This window comes from Taudactylus pleione, unplaced genomic scaffold (genome assembly GCF_031769625.1).
Source record: "Taudactylus pleione unplaced genomic scaffold, aTauple2 ptg000331l, whole genome shotgun sequence".
NCBI lineage: Eukaryota > Metazoa > Chordata > Amphibia > Anura > Myobatrachidae > Taudactylus > Taudactylus pleione.
In genome coordinates, this window is record NW_028284732.1 from 3,122,558 (window position 1) to 3,144,382 (window position 21,825).

Sequence of the window (21,825 nt, forward strand, 5' to 3'; positions counted from 1 at the left end):
CTGACATGGTCATATCTGATACGACCAGTCAGAAATGCCCACTAGGCGGCTGTGGGAAGCTAATCTTCCCGCAGCCGCCTACATCAGAGGGACCTTCTGGTCCCTCTGCAAGTGTGGCTGCCTCTCTAGCGTGTCCCGATCACTGCTGGCCACAGTGATCGGGCACCGTCGGCAGCCCCCCTCCCATAGAAGCAGCAGTGCTGCTGCTGTGACCCGATCACTGTGGCCAGCAGTGATCGGGCAGCCATCTCCACCCCCTTCAGTAAACAGCACTACCAGACCCGCCGCTGCTGCTATGTATCCGGGCCGCTAGCGGGACACCCTCCCGCTGCGGCTCTGGAACTACAGTGATCACTATGTGATCACTGTGTGTGAAGGAGCAGCAGCCGCGGCCTTGGCTGCTGCTTCCAGGTAGACCAGCACACTCCATCCGGCCTCAGCTCTTCCCCAATGATGCCCGATTTTATAAGGGCCATTATATATATATATATGTACATATATATTCATATATATATATACACATATATATGTACGTATATATACATATATATGTATATACATACATACATATGTATATATATATATACATATGTATGTATGTATATACGTATGTATGTATATATATATATATATACACGTGTATGTGTATATATATATACACGTGTATATATATATATATATTCATATATACACACACACATGTTCGATATATATATATATCTGTATACATATATATATATATATATATCGATAGATATCACAGAGCCTCTGAATAGGGGTGGCAGCCAACCATCGATGGTCTGTAAACCATTGATGGTTTGTGGGCCAGCGATGGTCTGGCTGAAAAATAGTGGTTTGCCATTGTTAGCGGCTATCAATGTTGCACCACCGATGGTATCCTCAATCGATGTTTAGAAAACATCGGCAGTTGTGGTCTACACAGATCTTGACCACTCGCTAAATTGATGGCTTCTAACAATGGTTGAACCATCGATGGTACAGCTGTCAATGGCCATCACTACAGTATAACATAAAAATTGCTATTTTTATGGTATACTGTGTTTTAAAAAAATTATTTTTTTCAAATAAAATAGTGATGGATAAGTTTAATATGATGTTCTTGACCTAATTCAAACATAAAAGAAACTGACAATTTTGGAGCGGTTTTTGGAAAAAGAATTCGTCAGTTAAGTGGTTAAATAAGCAGCAGGGCATCAGCAATCAAGGGGGGTATCCAATTAGCTGCGGTAAATAACCTTGCCCCGGGCTATCCAATTAGCCCCGAAGTCGGCCTGACGCGGGCACTTATCGGCGGGTTTTTTTTGGGACCGGATGTGTCCCGAAAAAGAATCCACGATAATTGCTGTTTTTTCCCCTAAAAAAAGGCGAAAACAGATACGTCCGCGAACTTATTGCAGCACCTATGTGTTTTCGGTATATATAATAGGATAGGATGAAAAAAAAAATCAGCGAAAATCGGGCATAATCAGCGAAAAATCCCTGTTTTTTTCGCCGATCACGGGGGTTAATTAGCGCCCGAACAATGTTCGGGGCTAATTGGATACCGTTCCAAGTGTTAGGTGCCGTTGTGGGGAGTTAGGCCTATTTCAGTTGCGTCCATCAGGTAAAAAAACTGACTTTTTGTAACGTTGTTTAACTTCAGTGGAAGTTACAAATACATTAGTGCTTCCACACTGCACGAACACGGCACGGTCGCCATGTTACAGCCGTGATAACCACTGACTAGGACAGCTGCCGTCCACGGTTTCAGTTTTAAAGATTGAAAGGAGATTCAAACACGCGGCAATACAATTACACACGGCACAAAACCGTTGTGTGTGAAAGGGACTGATCCATAGGAAAAAAAAATTACTTTTTTTTTCTGTCCGGACAAAACCGTTTTGTGTGAAAAGAGCCTTAGGCCTGTTTCACATTCGCCAGTCTCGACCGGCCCAGGAAGAACCTGGCGGTAGCCGGCCAGCTTTTTTCAGGCACCGTGAGCCTTTAACAGGCCTTTCAAAGCCGCTTTTTATGTTTTGTTTTAAACCAATTGGGCATGCGCAGCAGAAGCAGTAGCTGCACAAGCCCGGCCGGCAGAAGCTAGTGTGTGTGAAAGGAAACATTGTTTCCTTTACACCACTGGCGTGCAGGCACGGCACAGGCACGGCAGCCGTCCTGCACAGTAGATATTTCCGGCTGTAACACGGCGACCGTGCCGTGGCCGTGTGAGAGGACCCAGCTGATTCCCTGCATTGCTATATTTCACACCCGGCTAAAAACCGGGCAGCTTTAGCACTTCTACTTCCTATTTGCAAGAGCGTGTAAGTGCTGACTAACACACATGAGGGCAAAAAAAGTCAAAGAAATACCCAAAGCGCTGAGAGAAAGGAGGTTCTATGATCAATATTCGAGCAGCTGTGTACTGTAGGTAGCCAACCTCATAGAAAACATATTTTTGAAACCCACAATGCAGCACTATAAGGATATGAATCCGTATTATTAAAACAACATTACACTATATACAGTACTACATGTACAAAATAAAATACTAAAATATCACACTATACAATTTGAAAATCACATACCGACCTTGGAGGGTTCAGTAATCTTGCTATTGTTTACATCATGTTTTACTTACACTAGATTACTAAATAATTGTGTTTATATATTTGAAATGCCATTTGAATACCTGAAATTTTACACAAATCATACTTCTGAAAATGTGTAAAGGACTCACATAAAAGCAGGAATAAGGCCCCAAAAAATGGGTCCAGTTTATCTATTCAGTACCTTTTCCATTCCCAGTGTGTGTGTTACATAGTATCATAGTATCCTGGGGGTTGTAAGATGCAGGAATAAGTCCACAAACCACTAGTTACTATGATAAGCTGAAAGTAACATGAACTTGTAAACTAAATGCAGATATCAGATACGGGAAAAGAGTCCAGCAACAGAAGCAGCAGTGTCCACCTTTGAAGAACTATAGGTGTTAACTACATACACAAAGATCCACACACGCCCAATGGAAGGAAAACAATTTAACACAAACTTTCAAAATTTGGCCCTGATTCTGAGTTGGAAGCAGGTGCGGCTGCCTCTTTTGCCACAGTTGGGTCTGTGACTCAAGGTGCGTACACACTACACGATGTGCTCACAATGCGATCTCCCTTGAACTCTCCCCGGGACTCCAGAACACGATATGGTGCTAAAAAGTGTCCAATCTGACTAAAGATCTATCGTGCTCAAAATCTATCTATTGCACCAAATTGTGTATGAGATTGGCAAATTTGATCTGAAGATGCGATGTACGACCAGCGGGTACACGCATCGGCATCGTGAGTGGAGCCTCACGATTTGGACATTTTCTACACGATTTGTTGTTCTGATGCGCCGAAATCGGGCGAATCGTGTAAAATATCGTCTAGTGTGTACACACCTTTATACGAATGCTGTGGCCAAGTTTAAAAAAACAGAGATGTCCACTTGAAGCGCGTTGAGAAAATGCATTTCCGTCTCTGTGCATCTTTATATGCAACCATCAGTCTCACCATCGCAACTTGCACTTGCCCTATGGCAGGTGCAGGGTCTCCATCTGAGTATGGCCTCCTGTGTGACCGAGTGTCCGATTCTGTATTGAGTTTCTGAACACTGTCAATCGGGACGCATCATGCGCAGACTTAATACATCGGCTATCTGTGTTCGGCATTGACACTGCGTCTGAATCAGCCCCATTATGTGCAGCACTCATCAAGATTACATATATAAATATAAAGCAGAATACCAGAATATGATGGATCAGGGGCGTCTTTAGAGAGGAGGGGGCCCATGTGCCTTCCTCGTCCAGGGCCCCCTCCTCTCTTCCCGGCGGCCAGCAGCCGACTAACATGGCTGGCCGGCCACTGGAGCATTAGTAGACTCTGGGCACTAGCGTGTGCCCGGAGTCTACTGCGCATGCGAAAAACGCCAGAAAAATGGCTGCAGCCCGTGTGCACCGCACACCCTGCACCCATTATAGATACGCCCCTGTGATGGATATAAACCTAACCTTATAAACAAGCATTGCAGGGATTGCCCTTTGAACTTTGTAACTGAGACATAAGTCAAACAACTGATTCTGCAGTCATATCAATTGCTGTGATATCATTTTTGACAGGCGCTGCCGAACAGCTCCCCGTCCTCTGGTACGTCACACTACCCTAGTTACGGCCCTGTGTAGTCTACAGTAAAATGGACAGTGGGCCTGATTCAGAGCCGAACGCTCTGACCAGAGCGCTCGCTCTGAATCAGGGCCCTCCTCCATGAAAATGGAGCGTCCATGATGATGGTCAAGACCATCGGGTTTGCGACAGAGACCCTGCGGTAGGGTCTCGCTGCCGCAAGCCGAGGAGTGATTTTGGCTCTATCAGAGCCAAAATCACTCCCACTGACATCACTAGTGATGTCAGTGGGGCCGGCTTCAGATGGTAGGCGTTCCCATGGGAACACCTCCGTCTGGCAGCCACGCCCCCGGCACACCCACCAAAGGGGGCGTGCTGTCAATCAACATCGACAGCACGCCCCCTTTGGTGCGAGACCCGGAGCGACGGAGAGCCCGTCGCTATCTGGGTCTCGCGCATGCGCACGACGGAGCTCCCTCCGTCGTGCGCATGCGCAGTGGGGCAACATCGACCCGCTTGCGAGCGTCCTGCGCTCGCGAGCGGGTCTGAATGACCCCCAGTGTTCTAACTAACACAGCCGACCTTATCAAGGAAAGACTTATGAATCTTATGCCGCATACACACTTTCCGAATTTGTGAACAATTGAATATTGGCCCTCATTCAGACCCACTCGCAAGCGGGCGCACGTACGTTAGGCGTACGTACAAAAATATTTAAATTCAATGGCTCGCTCGTATTTTCGTTCGCATCTAAAATTCCTCCCTAAACTCTGACGACCCCTCCTCTAACTAACGAGCGTACGAAATAGCGAGCGTACATCCCCGAAATGGCTTGAAAGGAACGCACGCACACGTATAAACAGGAAGTGGCCTTGTCAGATGTCGATTACCTGCTCCTTTATTCTGCCTACCTCCATCAATCGTATCATGCCAATCAATGTATCAATTAGCTTAATTGTTTGTTTTTTTTTTCAACACAATGCAAGAAACTTTACTCTTGTCCGTGTTTGTGTTTACCCGCAGAATACGTACGGATGAAACATTCGCTTTTATTGTTCAAAAAACATGTGAACCACAATTAAACAATTGTACTATTGCTGTGGATCCCCGCATATTTCCCTGGGTTCATTTCTTTATTTAAATTTGCTTACGCATGTCACTGCATCAAGCCTATCCTAACTCTCCAGAGATTTCTGGCCCTGTCGAACACATGACTCATACACTAACCAATAAAATTGCTCCTGTTAATTTCCAAAATACATTAGCCAATCAGAAAATTTTTACACACTTTATCAAAAATGATTTTTAAGAAAAACACCATTGCCATCATGAGAGCCTCCGCATTCACCAGGCGTGAGCTGCTGGTGCTTACGGAGGTCATGGATCGCCGGATCACCAGCCAGCCTCAACCCATGACCAACCGGCAGAAGCGCTCCGCGTATGCGGAGGTACGGTCCCGCCTGCGGTCCTTCGGCTCACGCCGAAACATCGGGCAGCTGGAGCGCAGGTGGTCCGACCTGCAACGGCGAACGCCCCGCTTGCTGGCATGCTTTCGCATGCAGATCCTGGCAAGTAAGTGTTATGTATTGTGGTTTTCATGTTTGTGTTTGTGGGGCAAACTGCGTGTGCATGTTTTCCTGTCTGTTCTGTTTATTATTTGTACTCATATCTGCGTCTGCATGTTTTCCTGTCTGTTCTATTTATTATTTGTACTCATATCTGCGTGTGCATGTTTTCCTGTCTGTTCTATTTATTATTTGTACTCATATCTGCGTGTGCATGTTTTCCTGTCTGTTCTATTTATTATTTGTACTCATATCTGCGTCTGCATGTTTTCCTGTCTGTTCTATTTATTATTTGTACTCATATCTGCGTCTGCATGTTTTCCTGTCTGTTCTATTTATTATTTGTACTCATATCTGCGTCTGCATGTTTTCCTGTCTGTTCTATTTATTATTTGTACTCATATCTGCGTCTGCATGTTTCCCCTCTTTTTCTGAATTTTTAATTCTACTGCTTTTTTTTTTGGTTTTATTTTTTATTATTTTTTTTTTTTTTGTTTGTTTGCCCGGATTTGTCCATAAACTAAACGCAATTTATTTGACATATTTTAGGGGGACAGCCAAGACTCCGCCGTCAACGTCGGCGTTCCCGCCCACTCTCCCCAACCCCCAGCCAACACTCCACCCCAAATCTTTCCCCTATTCCCCACTCCTCCCCATCCTTCCCAGACCCTCTCCCGGAAATGTCGGGCCTCCTTCCCCTCCGTCCCACTTCCCCCTCTCCTCCACCCACCCCTCTTCCAATTACCCCCTCCCCGGAGTCCAGCATAACTCCGCCCCATTCTTTGGGGAATGACGGATCCTCTGAGGAGGATCATGGAGGTTTGGCCGGAGCTCCCGATTTGTTTTACCGGTATGTTTTTTTTTTTTTTTTTTTAAAGCACAAACTGTTTGTATGTAATCATGTGTCGTGCCTTTCTTCGTGTTTTTGTGGCTTGACTTTTGTTGATTGTGAAGGTTTGCCTTTACCTCTTCCTGGTGATTTAAGCATACACATATCATACCTGTGGGAATTTGTACCTAGGCCTTGTATTTTTGCCAGCCCACCCTTTTTATTTCAGTTTTTGGGTTTAGGAGTGATTTGGTTTTTTTTTTATGTTTTTCTGTGGAGTCCCTATTGTTGTATTAACCCACACACTTTTCTCACCCACAGAGGAACAGAGGCGTCGGCAAGAGGTGGCGGATGTTGTGGGGCAGATGCGCCACCATGTAATCGGCCTTCTGGTGGCCCTCGACCGGCTGTCTGGCCTCCTTCGGCATTAGATTTTTTTTTTTTTTCTATTTTCCAATTAAATTTATTAAGACAAATATACGTTGTGGCTCATTTTTAAAAACCAAAACCAAGATAGTTTAGCCTGACATAAGTTCCTGCAAGGATTTCCCTTTTTTAAAAGTTAGATTGTGTTTTGTCTTTGTATGTCAAACAGACACCAGAAACACATAACAGTAACAATGTCATTTCCCTTTTTGGGTGTAGTGTCAATTTCAGATTTCTACATTTTCCAGGTTCCTACTTGGTGCGCAAGCTGCTTAGGCCAATCTTACAAATCCCAAGGTTGGGCCAGGCTTCCTTTTGGTGTGGATTGGGAAGCTGACAACATATTTCAGTTTTGCTCAACTGGCGTCAGTACTGGTTTACCCCTTAGTCAAATGTAACTTGTGTTAACCTGGTTACACTTGCTGTTAACGTCCCAAAAAAGGAAGACCATTTCACTCTTCAAACATTTATTGACAACATAACAGAGAAAACAAAGTGGTCACTCCCAAAAAAAATACACAGTGATAAATTCAAATACAACACATACCAAGAAATAATTAAATAAAAACACAAAATCAAGAACTGGTTGACGAAGGACCATGCCAACATGATTCCACAAACATGGCGTTGCGATATGGGTTCAAGAATATATGCCCAAAAGGACCAGATCCAGGTTTGGTAAGGGTAGCAGGAAGTAGTGAGCGTTGGAGTGCCAAAGATTATGTGAACAAACAGAAGATGGTGAGAAAATTAAAAATAAATTAGATGTTCGCCAAAAAACACAAACACATTAGGTATAAACACTGGAGTTTTGTTCAAACTTACCTAAAAAATCTGGCCACCACATCATCGCGTATGGCCCCCCCACATACTGACCTTCGACCAACCTCGGGGGGGCCATCCTCAGGTAAGGCATCCTCTGGCTGCATTGGGACACCACTCCTTATGGCAATGTTGTGAAATATCCCACACAGGACCACAATTTTCGACACCATATCCGGCACATACATGAGCTCGCCACCAGAGCGGTGGAGGCATCTGAATCGGCCTTTTAAAAGGCCGATACAGCGCTCCACCACTTGCCTGGTGGCTGTAAGTGCGGAATTATACGCACTTTGTGGCCCTGGTGTGGGAGCCAAATAAGGAGTGAGCAGCCAGGACATGCAAGGGTATCCACTGTCTCCTGTGAACAAAAATAGACCACATCAGGAACACTGTGTATCAAGCTTAACATTGTTATGTACTAAAGGTCTCCACTTACCCAGAAGCCACGCATCACCAGCTTGTAGGTTGGTTAATTTCTGCCATATCCCTGATTGCCGGATGACGAAGGAGTCATGAGCACTTCCGGGTAATTTAGCATTCAGGGACAGGATCTGGAGGGAGGCATCACATACCACCATTACATTCAGGGAGTGATAGTGTTTCCTGTTTCTAAATATTGCCTCCAGCCGTGCTGGAGGCTGAAGTGGTATGTGAGTACCATCCACAACCCCTATGATGTGTGGGAAGCCAGCTATTTGGTAAAAATTGGCCTTGGCCACACTAAGGGCACCCATATCCAAAGGAATTTTAATAAAATGATGGAGGTGCTTGAAAAGTGCCTCCATCACTGCCCTCAGGATCCTGGAAAAGGAGGATTGGGAGATGCCCGCCACTATTCCCACCGTTGTTTGAAATGATCCTGAGGCACAGAAATGTAACACCGCCATAAATTGCGTCAGTGGTGGTATTGCTGTTGGACTGTCAATTTGCCGCTCAAGATCACTTTCTATTAATGAGAGAGTGTCTATGATGATTTTGGGAGGTAGACGGTAGCGTCTTAAAACCTCATCATCGGGCATTCCAAAAAGGGTGACACGTGTTCGAAATATCTGGGGCCTTGCATGCCTACGATGCCTACGCCTGGGACGAGTTTGAGGTTGGTCGTCTTCCGGGAGCAGGGCCAGAACAATTCGCCCCAGATCTACCTGAAATTCAAAGTTTACAATGTAAGGCTTTTGACCCACCCCAAAAGTAAGAAAAAACAACTTAGCTTTCTAATACCATCCATAGCTGCTTACATGCCGGGGTATTGTCATGATACGTATAAACTGTAAAAAAGCCAACAATGAGACTTCAAAAATTTAGAGGGTGTTTTTTTTGATTAAAAATTGTTGCAAGCCAACACAGAAAATAGCGGAAAAACACATTTGGCCATCGATGAAAACTACATTGCACACCGTACGTCAAATAGGGTTCAAATGGACCCAAAAAATGGAAAAGGGAAAAGCAAAACTGGATTATATGATGAATAAGCCGTCAAAAATGCGGTAAATAATTCGCAAATGCAAGTCACTACACCAACAGTCAAAAATGCGGTAAATAATTCGCAAATGCAAGTCACTACACCAACAGTCAAAAATGCGGTAATTAATTCGCAAATGCAAGTCACTACACCAACAGTCAAAAATGCGGTAATTAATTCGCAAATGCAAGTCACTACACCAACAGTCAAAAATGCGGTAATTAATTCGCAAATGCAAGTCACTACACCAACAGTCAAAAATGCGGTAATTAATTCGCAAATGCAAGTCACTACACCAACAGTCAAAAATGCGGTAATTAATTCGCAAATGCAAGTCACTACACCAACAGTCAAAAATGCGGTAATTAATTCGCAAATGCAAGTCACTACACCAACAGTCAAAAATGCGGTAATTAATTCGCAAATGCAAGTCACTACACCAACAGTCAAAAATGCGGTAATTAATTCGCAAATGCAAGTCACTACACCAACAGTCAAAAATGCGGTAATTAATTCGCAAATGCAAGACAAAAAATGGACTTACCCAACTCGAATATATAAGATTTCCACAAAAAACTTCTTTGGGTCCGAAAACCAAAAAAAACTAAAAAAGATGAAATGAGTGTTAAACAAATTAACGAACCACAAAACAGAAGAATACACCAATTGGCCACAAATTTGAATGCACAAAACTTACCAAATCAGGAAAGGATGTTGAAAAAATAAAAAAAATGCGAACGGAAAAACCAAAGAAATGTAGCAAAAACAAACAAAAAAACAACTCTGCAAAATCCTCCAAACGCAACCAACCAAATCCAAACCACTTAACCGACAACACTCCAACAACCCCACCTCGAATCCACACACACCAAGCCATAAATAGTGTTTATTTTCCCGCACAAATTAAGGATGAATCATAGGGACGCACAATCAATGATGCGGCCGCAAACTAAGGACGCATGTATAAATACGTCACGAAATCACATAGAATTTAGGGGTGTGTGCAGGCTGTGGAGGTGTTTGGCGTGTCCAACATGGATACGGACATGCCAGACTTTGCGGCTCCTCATGTTGGCCAAGGTAAGTCTTGTGATGTCACCAACTCAGAAATGCTATTGTGCCAATATGTAGATTCTAATGTGAGTCTTTTCTCCAATTTCCTAACAGAGACAGAGGCGGATGAGTCTGCTCCAGAGGGGAGCCTTGGCCGCAGAATTTCTGCTGACTCTGCAGGGGAGGAACCAGTACATCCGGCTGAGGACCCTGCAGAAGCCAGTCCAGGGCGTGCCCCCTCGCAGGCAGTGGGCCTCCTCACAGAACTCAATTTTAAATCGGATTGCCATACGGAGATTCTGCAGAGGATGGACGCCAGTCTGATACGGGTGGCTGAGGCCCTGGAGCAAAATGCTGCGGCCAACGTGACCATTGGTCAGGCCCTGGCGGAAAATACCAGGGCCAACATCCGCATCGCCGATGCCCTGGAGCAGCTCGTTCGCCAGCACATGGTGGAGCCGACCTCCCTTCCTGCCGGAACATCCGGATCCTCCACCTCTGGCACAACATCAGGCAATCCTCCAAATGTGCCTAGCCCTGTGCCTAGTCCAGAGGCCACAACATCTGCCTCTGGACAGGCCAGCCCGATGGCATCCCGGACCCGGTCTGGCGCCCACCCTCACCCAGCCAAACGGGCGAGAAAACGGTGACAGCAATGGCGACTTTTCCAACACTCCTTCTGTGCTTGGCTCATATTCCTTTCTGGTCAAAACTTCCCTCTCCTTTCTTGTGAAATGTTTTTAAATTTTGTATTTACGCTTATGTTAGTAGTTATGTTATATTTTTTTTTGGATCAAATATCTTGGCCACAAAAAAAGGCAATACAATATTAGGCCAATTTGTTTGTGTGTAAACAATAAATTAAAAACAAAACACTGACATTGTATTGTGACATTATTGGACAAATGGGTTACATTTAATCCTGGCCTTAAACGCAAAAACTGACCCTCTTTAAAAAAAAAAAAAGGCCTCTTTAAGGAACGTTTAAAAAAACACATAGCGATGCAAATTCCACAGTAAACCAAAAAAAAGGGGAGCTAATTAAAAGATGATGACATTATTGTTACAATAGGCCATAACCACCAAATTGTGGCCAAAATAAAACCCCAAAAATGTACGCTAATTGATTGTGTAATCATGACATTAGCAGCTCTGATTTCCACCTGCGTACGCTTTTGTGCTATCCCAATAAACTGCTTTCCAAACACATACCAAGCCGGATTTCAATCCAACACTAATTACTTTACTGACCAGCCGCGATTAATCGGTGCACCATCGTGGAGTCCCGGGACGGAGGAGAAGGCCATCGCCAATGTGGTCGAGTAATCCTGACCCTAAGCTGTGCGAGCATTTTGAAGGGAAAGCGGATGTTCCAGTGACGTATGAGACGGTCCGAACACATTTGACGTTCGCATCTGCTAATGTATGTACGCCCCAAAAACGCCTCGCCACGCCTGCGTTTTTTCATCTCCACCCCCGTCAACACCCAAAAACGCCCTGTTCTGTCAATCACATTTGACATGTCACTTCCTGTACGCTATTTTAGGAACGAGAGAAAAAAAGCTCGCAATCTGCCGTACGCACATGCGCAGTGTAACACCGACGCATGCGCGGTTAGTCAACATCGGAACGCAACGAGCGTACTGTTGTTAACGTGCGGCTCTGAATGAGGGCCATTGTTCACAATATTGGCAAGTGTGTATGCAAGATATTGTTAACGATGCGCGCACTCGCGGATCGCAATATCTTTCATCGCCTAAACATGCAGGCCAACTTAACGATATTGAAAGATTGTGCATGTTCAGGGATGCTGCCGGTGACGTCACTGAACGATATCGTTCATTATATAGACTCAATGTTAACGACATTGAGTCTGGCAAACACAACGATATCGCTCATGGAGTGAATCGTTCAGCGTGTATGCACCTTTTTAGTCTTATGAATCTCCAGCCAATTTGTAGATGGTCCTGTACTTGACACTGTCAGTATTGATTGCCCCTGATAATCTTATATCCATCATGCGCAGCCATATTGGTTAGGGGCATTTTGTGTCCCAGTAACAACATGGTTATGTAAGCAGATGAAGAATGTGCTGCAGATTGTTCAATACACTTTTACATGGGTAGATATACAAAAATGACAGATCGGTTAGTTAAATACATCTACGTGCACATAAGACGGACTACTAGACAGTGGGCCCAATTAAATTTAAGCACAAGTTGTCCTCAAGTACACTTGCACTGCATTCATAGAACTAAACCTGGATATTCAGATGTTCTAATCCTTGGAAAGTAATAATGTGGGTAGTGATAAAGTACCAACCAATCAGCTCCTGTCACTTTACAGGCTGTGTTTGAAAAATGACAGGAGATGATTGGTTGGTACTTTATCACTTTTCAAGGCTTAGTACATCTCCCTCATACACTGTTATACTTATGCAACCGCAGCTCCCTTATCAATACATTTGATTTAATTGTTGTCATCACTATTGGCATGTACTAGCACCAGCCCTATCCCTGGTTCGTATAGCCAGCAATTCCATCTGCACAGCAGTTAAGCATAGCTGCAGAACAGTCCAGCAGCAGTGACAGGTGGCTCTGCATAGACATCATGACAATGTCACTGTTGGCTCAGGGCCTGATTCAGACCCGCTCGTGAGCGCTATGCGCTCGCAAGCGGGTTGATGGTGGGGTATTGCACACGTGCCGTGTGCAAGCCCTGTAGCGAGTGAGAAATTCACTCGCTCCGGGGGTCGCTACAAACGGGGCGGCTGTCAATGTTGATCGACAGCTCGCCCCGTTTTGTAGGCGGGGAGGGGGAGTGGCTGGACAAACGTAGGCGTTTGTGGGCGGCCCTACTAACATCACTCGTGATGTCAGTAGTGAGCTTCCTGCTCTATTAGAACAGGAAGCTCACTGGGGCTTGCGGGAACGAGACCCTACCACAAGGGTCTCGTCGCAAGCCCGATGGTCACGACCATCACCTGGCCGCCCGCTAAAGCTTTGGTTGGTCACAGCTTAGCGATCGGCCTGGAGGCCGGGAAAAAAAAAAAAGGCCACACTGATTCAGAGTGAGCAATCACAAAGAGCGTCCGGCTCTGAATCATGGCCTTTGTCCCCTGGTCCTTAAGTCTTCTGGCAGACAGCAATTAGGCAGGTTTCCCCAACCGCTGCCTGTGACCCTCCCCCTTCCCCTCTTGTGCTACATAAAAAAAGAAACAGCGGCTCTGATGCAGTGGTTGGGCGGCTTGCTCTGTCTCCTCCAGCAGATGGCACTCTTAGGCACGTGCCTAGTGGGAAATCTGCCACTGATTGCAAAGAATGTTGTGATTAGGTATATCTATCGATGGTAACCATCGGTTATTACCATTGATGGCACAAAACCATCTAATGATGAACCAGCGATGGTTTCAATGGCCACCACTGCTTGGGGGCACAGCGGACCAATCAGAATCAGGAGTTGTGCTTTGCGGGCTGCTGGGGGCAGGGCTCATAGTTGCCAAGTCCGCTCATAACAAGCTTGTTTTTTTTCCCGAGTTGCTTTTCAAGTTGCTTGTTTTTGGACTTTTTTTTTTTTTTTTTTAAGGTAGCTTGTTTTTTTGTGTATGTATTGCCAGGGCGCCCCTGGAGGTAAGTAAATGTGTTTTTTTTTTAAACCAGTAGTGACTGAGAGAGAGGGGGGGAGGTTGTGTCTGGGGAATAGAGGGAAATGGGCAGAGAACAGGGTGAAGTTGGAGGGGGCAGGCAAGAGGGAGAGGTAAACTAGATGATGGAAATTAGGCAGGTACATGGGGGGAGGGGGAGTTAAAATCACTGAGGCTATTATAGAAAGGAGAAAATAGAATTAGACAGGTGACAGAAAAGGAAGTAATGAAAAGGAGTGAGAGGGCGACATATCGTCCACATTAGCCAGTGTGTACCCACTATGCGCGACCCTGCGCACTCCCGCGGCTGGTCCATCGCGGTCGTTCCGTCAGTCTGCATGTAGGGCCAAAGGTACGACCCAGCTGCTGATGCTAGCATAGTGGATGGAGCCGGTGCCCGATATATCAGGGTTCGGTCACCGCATTGCGCAGTATGTATCGACCGCCCGATATATATCACGTGGTCGGGCATCACATCACTGGGTATACAACTCGGCAAGTGTGTACTCAGCTGAAGACTGGCAAGAGAATGAGGTATAAATATGGAGGGAGAAAAGCAACTTAGGCAGATAATAAGGCCGTGCACACACTAAAATATTTAGGGGGTAAGGAATTATGAAGGTAGAGTGAGGACAAAAAGACAGTCCCCATAAATTAAGCGTTTTAGGACTGGTTTGGGCTTGTTTTTCATTTCAGAGTTGGCAACACTGGCAGGGCAACCGCTGTACCATCGAGAAAAAATACATCATCAGGTCCCAGGGACCTATTGATCATCACTTAATTTTTACAGAAGCAGGTGAAAATGCACATTTTCACCTGCAATTGTAAAACTTAAGTTATCGGGTCATTCATCAAGGATGTAAAGCAGGAAATACCATAGATATCTCCTACTTACCGTCCTTTTGCGGAATGGCCCTTTGTCTCCATACACTAGTATGGGGACAGAATTCATCAAACTTCGAAAATAGCTTGATGAATACTGGGCTCGCAACCAGCTCCTTCCCTGTGGGAGGGAGATCCGGGTGCCCGTCTGGCTCCTTCCGCTGGATGTCGGCGATTTAGTACGCATGCGTGACCTGAAGCTGCTTTTGGGGACAGCTGATTTTGCATCAGCTGTCACGACAAAGAAATGATATATTGCTCCAGCAGCCGCAGCGAGTTCAAATAATTATCAGGATGACCCCGATAATGAACATCATGAATAGGCCCCCAGGGGCCTATTCATTAAACCTAAAAATTCTCTGGAGATAATTGGCTTTAGAACTCTCATGGAGTTCTAGCTAATTATAGGTGGAATTCATCATTCCACCTCTCCATAAGTATCTATTGCGAAAAGCTGTCATTTTTGCGATGACAGCTTTTCGGGAAATAGATACTTTTCCCTGCCTACACTACCTTATCGCATCTGGAAACAGTGCTGCGCATGCGCTGTTACATCTGTAAAACCAGCGCATGCGCAGCACTGCCTACAGATGCGTTAAGTTTGTGTACCCCCCCCTCTGCTCACCTCCCCCCCCCCCCCCCCCCGACTTACCTGTCCGCGCAGCAGCCTCCGGCTCCGTCCTGCTGGTCTGTCATGTGGTTTCCCAGCAGACCACATGACAGATTAGAAAACTTTTCTAAACTTGTCTAAACTTTCTTGTGCTCTGCTGGGGAGCACACGTCCGACCAGCCTCCGGAGCAGAGCGCCGGAGGGACTCGTCAGGGGACCTGCACACGTGGATACAGGTAAGTTTCACCTGCTATTCGCCACCTCACAGTGGCGAATTTGATAATTTTCGGAATTTGATGAATACCACAATTTCCACATCCCCATACTAATGTATGGGGAGTGTGGAAATTAACGCAGGGGAATTTAGCAATCTCCTGTACTAAGTGGCTACATGAATACCAAAATACCGTTATTTAAGGAAAATGTCCTTAAAAACGTTAATTTAGTGTTGATGAATAGGCCCCCCAGTCTGTTAACTATCGATTGTCAAACCTAGTTGTGAAGGCCTCAACTACTCTATGATGCACTGGCATCAAATGAAGCCAAGTGGTGCAGGACTACATAACCTCATTACCACATGAGATATTTACTTTTTACAGACAGGAGTAAAAAGCTGCTACAAATTTACTTTTACTGATATACTGCAACCTCGAATTAAAATACAACACAACACTGCAAAATAGGTGGATGCCATTAGATCTGTAGGCTCTCGTTGGCGAGAATAGAGAGATTTAATTATTCGGAGTCACTAGTGAGCCTGAGCAGGAAAGATGAGCATCAGATCTGGGTACAGAGAAAAAGAAAGACAGGTGAGATAGACTGCTGTTATTTGCAGACTCGGATGGCTTTGAATGGTGTGCCAGGGCTGGGGCGTAAGGATGGAACAGGTCGCCATGCCCGGGCGCTGAATCAGAAGGACAATCATGTGACTGTATGTGTGTGGACACTAGTGCTCACTGCTGCTGCCACTCATTGTGCTGAGATTGTGACTGACCACTAGTAAAGCTGCTGCGGGCCGAGCGGGGGCCGCCTCTGCCGCGCGCGCGAAACGCAGCCAGTGGGGAGGGGTCACGTGTCTGAGTATGTGGGCGTGGCCGCGCATGCGCGCGAATCTCCCGTTACCCGGAGACGGCGCCGGACTGATTCCCGTGCTGAGCGCAGCTAACCGTGCACCCGGGAGGCCAGGGCAGGAGCGAGGAGGGAGACTCGAGCGATGCCCCGGAGGAAGGTAAGTGGTGGGTGACGTACGAAAGAGCCGCCATGGGAGGAGGTGTACAGGGAAACGCTCCCCATTACCTAGGTGCAGAACGAGAGAAAACGTAGACCTGGTTACTCGGCTATGAGCAGAGACGGGAGGAGACCTCAACATAGTGCGCAAGAGCGGTAGACTCAAGAAAGCAGTCAAAACAAGGCCTGTGTCGGTTAACTCCTGATCTGCGCCCATTGGCTCCGGGATTACAGATTCGCATGTTAATAGGTTGACGTGTAATGACGCCGGCGGGGATTGGTTGGCGGCCTTGTCAGTCAGTCCTGGCGCCTCGCGTGTGGCGTTGATCTTATTGATACACAGTAGCGCCAATTACAGCGTGTCTTGTCTGTCCTGCTCTCTGATTGGCTGTCTCATCATTTCTGCCTGCTATAGGTCAGTGTCCCTGACTCTCTGCGGACTAACACGCCCCATTGCAGTCTTATTGGGTACTGGCAGTCCTCGTTTTACTGGTGAGCCAGTAGCAGCATGCACGGGCGTGGCCATAACAAACTGGGGATTTTAACCTTATTAAAGCGTCACATATCTGCATGAGACCCCTATTGTGCGTCACTCCTAGTTTAAGACCGTTGCAGAGATGTTTTTAGATCTCTGCCTGTCACAATATTGTCATTTTTTACGTCCATAGCACCAGTCATATAGCCCTGTGCAGAGAATATGTCACCATTCACACCAATCCCTGCCACAGTGGAGATAACATGATGTTATCAAAAAGTTTTATTATGTTTCGTATAAGGTGTGTGTATATGTGTGTGTGTGTGTGTGTATATATATATATATATATATATATACACATATACACACACACTGTCATCTACACATGCTAGCGCAGTCCTGCCCAAACACTACACATAGCAAATAGCAATGTATGTGTAATGAAATGCTGTAGAGTTGCTTTTTATATAGTTTGGTAATTCAGACCACCATTTATCACTGTATTATATTTTCTTGAGTATATTTTCCAGTGAATATCCTTTAAAGATACAAATCTAATCATTTGTAAGTGTGCTGTTTCTGGCTGCAAGACACCACTTATTGACAGCTAAAAATCACTGGATGTTTGTTCCAAAAAAATTGAGTCCTTTTGAAAATAAGCAAATTACTTGGTAAAATCTATCAGTTCCTTAAAGAAGTTTGTTGCAGACACATACCTCCCAACTCTCCAGCTTTTAGACCGGACAGTCTCAATTTGGCTATCCGGACAGGTGGTTGGGAGATCTATTGCATTCACAGTGCTAAACAGGTGCGTGCAGCATTCAAAAGGTAGTTTTAGTGGGAAATGGGATAAGACAACAGTGCAATGGCAACGCTGGCCACACCCAGTTCCATTTTGGTCCCCATTCCCCAACTTGAGATACGCAGGTAGCCAGTCTGATACAATTTTGGAATCAAAATTAGTAGTGGTATGGATTTATACCGATAAAATGTAAATTTAAAGTAGTTTGTTATTTGAGTATGAAGTGAAGTTTAGCTAGTCAGTGTTTTCTCCAACACTAATCGTTATGTTGTTCTTCAAAAATATTTAGGAGTTATGTAAACAATCATTATCGTTAGGTTAGAAATTTGCCATCGATGCCCACGAAGAGTAGACGGGGAAAGGTGACGGAGTGGTTAATACACTGCCACTGAATAGTTGGTATATTACTCAGCTGCAGGATAAATATGTAGCTTGTGGTGTACATACAGGAGCTTTATTGGGACCTCCAACTGGGAAACTGCAGGAATATATTCACAACATTGTACAGTACACTTATTTATTATTGACTGTTTATATAGCACCATCATATTATGCAATACTCTACAGAGAATATTTTATCATTCACATTGGTTCCTTTGGAGCCTGCAGTCTAAGGGGGTCATTCAGACCCACTCGCGAGCGGCAGTACGCTCGCAAGTGGGTCGATGTTCCCCACTGCGCATGCGCACGACGGAGGGAGCTCCGTCGTGCGCATGCACGAGACCCGGCGAGCGAAGGACTTTCCTTCGCTCTGAGTCTCGCATCAAAGGGGGCGTGCTGTCGATGTTGATTGACAGCACGTCCCCTTTGGTGGGCGTGCCGGGGGCGTGCCTGCCAGACAGAGGCGTTCCTATGGGAACGCCTACCGTCTGAAGCCGGCCCCACTGACATCACTAGTGATGTCAGTGGGAGTGATTTTGGCTCTGATAGAGCCAAAATCACTCCAGGGCTTGCGGTTGAGAAACCCGACCACAGGGTTTCACTCGCAAGTGCGATGGTCAAGACCATCGCGACCATCTTGTTGGACGCTCGTATATGCTGTGGGTGGTGACCCACAGCTATATGAGTGTCCAGGAGGACGCTCCATTTTAATGGAGGTGGGCCCTGATTCAGAGCGAGCGCTCTGGTCAGAGCGTCCGGCTCTGAATCAGGGCCTAAATTCACTACCACACACATTAACACTAGGGTCCATTTTTGTCAGCAACCAGTGAACCTACCCATATATATTTGGACTGTAAATGGAAACCTGAGCATCCGCAGGAAAACTACACAAACAGGAACATGAATTCTAGTCAAATCCATGGTTCTATAAGACAGCAGTGCTTGCCACAGTGCCACCTGTTTTCATTGATATGCTTTTGATTCATAGTCGGAGATTGGAGATTTCTACTTTTGGAATATGGTTAAGTGTAACATAAAATTGATGTGTCCAATCTAGGCAGTTTTTCTGTGTACAGATAACTGTTTTTTGTATTTATTGCTACAGCATCCTATTTAAACTAATGCTACCTGCAGTTACCTTGCTTTTACTAGACCATGTCGGCATTCTCTGCTCGACATCATGCTGTTGACAAACTCATTGTCAACATTGTGCCTCTCAAAAATGCATAACCATCACTTGCATAGCAATCAATAATCTGAAGCTTGCCAACATTATAGCCTGCATTCTTGGAGAATGCTGTACTTAAAAGATGTTAAGAAGAATTTGCGTATGTAAGAACTTAATGGAATTGTGCTTTTTTTTGAGTTTTAAAATATAGGGCAGTAAGGTTCTGCGTTTCTTGCAGCATATGGTACTTTCATGTCTCCTCATCCTACTGTTCTTTCTGTAAGTATAGGGGATCAGGAATAATAGATAACTTGTATTTTCTTTATAAGTAAATAACTTATTTGCCTATTTCTTAAAGGGAGACTCTACCTTCAAACAACATTTTCTTCTAAGCACATGTATTTAGTAGTTCTTAGATACACTGGATCCAGCAGATCTATTTGTATGGAGCTAACTTTTTCAGTTATATTTCAAGGGCAAAAAAAAAATAAAGCTGCCATGAAGAGCTAAATAAATAGTCAGGTGCATAAATATTGGGACATTGACAGAATTTTCATATTTTGGCCTCTATTCACCACCACAATGGCTTTGAAATGAAAAAACAAGATGTGCTTTAACTGCAGACTTTCTGATTTAATTTGAGGGTAATTACATCCAAATCAGGTGAACGGTGTAGGAATTACAACGGTTTCTATATGTGCCTCCCACATTTTAAGGGGCCAAAAGTAATGGGACTATCACCTCAAAAGCTATTTCATGGACAGGCGTGGGCTATTCCCTTGGTATTTCATTATCAATTAAGCAGGTAAAAGGTCTGGAGTTGATTCTAGGTGTGACATTTGCATTTGGAATCAGTTGCTGTCGACTCTCAATATGAGATCCAAAGAGCTGTCACTATCAGTGAAGCAAGCCATCATTAGGCTGAAAAATCAAAATAAACCCATCAGAGAGATAGCAAAAACATTAGGTGTGGCCAAATCAACTGTTTGGAACATTCTTAAAAAGAAAGAACGCACCGGAGAGCTCAGCAATACCAAAAGACCCGGAAGACCACAGAAAACAACTGTGGTGGATGACAGAAGAATTATTTCCCTGGTGAAGAAAAACCCCTTCACAACAGTTGCCCAAATCAAGAACATTCTCCAGGAGGTAGGTGTATGCAGTCAGGTGCATAAATATTGGGACATTGACAGAATTTTCATATTTTGGCCTCTATTCACCACAACAATGGCTTTGAAATGAAACAAACAAGATGTGCTTTAACTGCAGACTTTCAGATTTAATTTGAGGGTAATTGCATCCAAATCAGGTGAACGGTGTAGGAATTACAACGGTTTCTATATGTGCCTACCACTTTTTAAGGGGCCAAAAGTAATGGGACAAACTAAACAATCCTAGATCTAACTTTCACTTTAATACTTTGTTGCAAATCCTTTGCAGGCAATTACCGCCTGAAGTCTGGAACGCATAGACCTCACCTGACGCTGGGTTTCATCCCTGGTGATGCTCTGCCAGGCCTCTACTGCAAATGTCTTCATTCCTGTTTGTTCTTGGGGCATTTTCCCTTCAGTTTTGTCTTCATCAAGTGAAATGCATGCTCAATCGGATTCAGGTCAGGGGATTGATTTGGCCATTGCATAACATTCCACTCTAAAAAAAACTCATTGGTTGCTTTTGCAGTATGCTTCGGGTCATTGTCCATCTGCACTGTGAAGGTTCGTCCAATGAGTTCTGAAGCATTTGACTGAATATGAGCACATAATATTGCCCGCAACACTTCAGAATTCATTCTGCTGCTTTTGTCAGCAGTCGCATCATCAATAAATACAAGGGAACCAGTTCCATTGGCAGCCATACATGCCCATGCCATGACACTACCACCACCATGCTTCACTGATGAGGTGGTATGTTTTGGATCATGAGCAGTTCCTTTCCTTCTCTTCTCTTCCCATCACTCTGGTACAAGTTGATCTTTGTCTCATCTGTCCATAGGATGTTGTTCCAGAACTGTAATGGCTTTTTTAGATGATGTTTGGCAAACTCTAATCTGGTCTCCTGTTTTTGTGGCTCACCAATGGTTTACATCTTGTGGTGAACCCTCTATATTCACTCTTGTGAAGTCTTCTCTTGATTGTTGACTTTGACACATATACACCTACCTCCTGGAGAGTGTTCTTGATTTGGGCAACTGTTGTGAAAGGGTTTTTCTTCACCAGGGAAATAATTCTTCTGTCATCCACCACAGTTGTTTTCCGTGGTCTTCCGGGTCTTTTGGTGTTGCTGAGCTCTCCGGTGCGTTCTTTCTTTTTAAGAATGTTCC

The 21,825-nt window shown here is 44.9% G+C and overlaps 1 protein-coding gene across 6 annotated transcripts in view; it reads left to right on the forward strand.

Moving 5' to 3' along the window:
- The first annotated feature begins 16,522 nt into the window (after window positions 1-16,522).
- Window positions 16,523-21,825, forward strand: part of KAT7 (lysine acetyltransferase 7) — a 47,902-nt gene continuing 42,599 nt past the window's right edge. For 3 of the 6 annotated variants that reach the window (XM_088443588.1, XM_088443589.1, XM_088443587.1), the window contains exon 1: window positions 16,523-16,680. Coding sequence is in view for 4 of the 6 variants with exons in the window: in XM_088443587.1 (XP_088299713.1) it covers window positions 16,666-16,680 (15 nt within the window). In the remaining 2 variants the exon portion in view is untranslated. The remainder of the gene's footprint in view (window positions 16,681-21,825) is intronic. The other 3 variants (XM_088443590.1, XM_088443591.1, XM_088443586.1) reach the window with 2 other exon arrangements.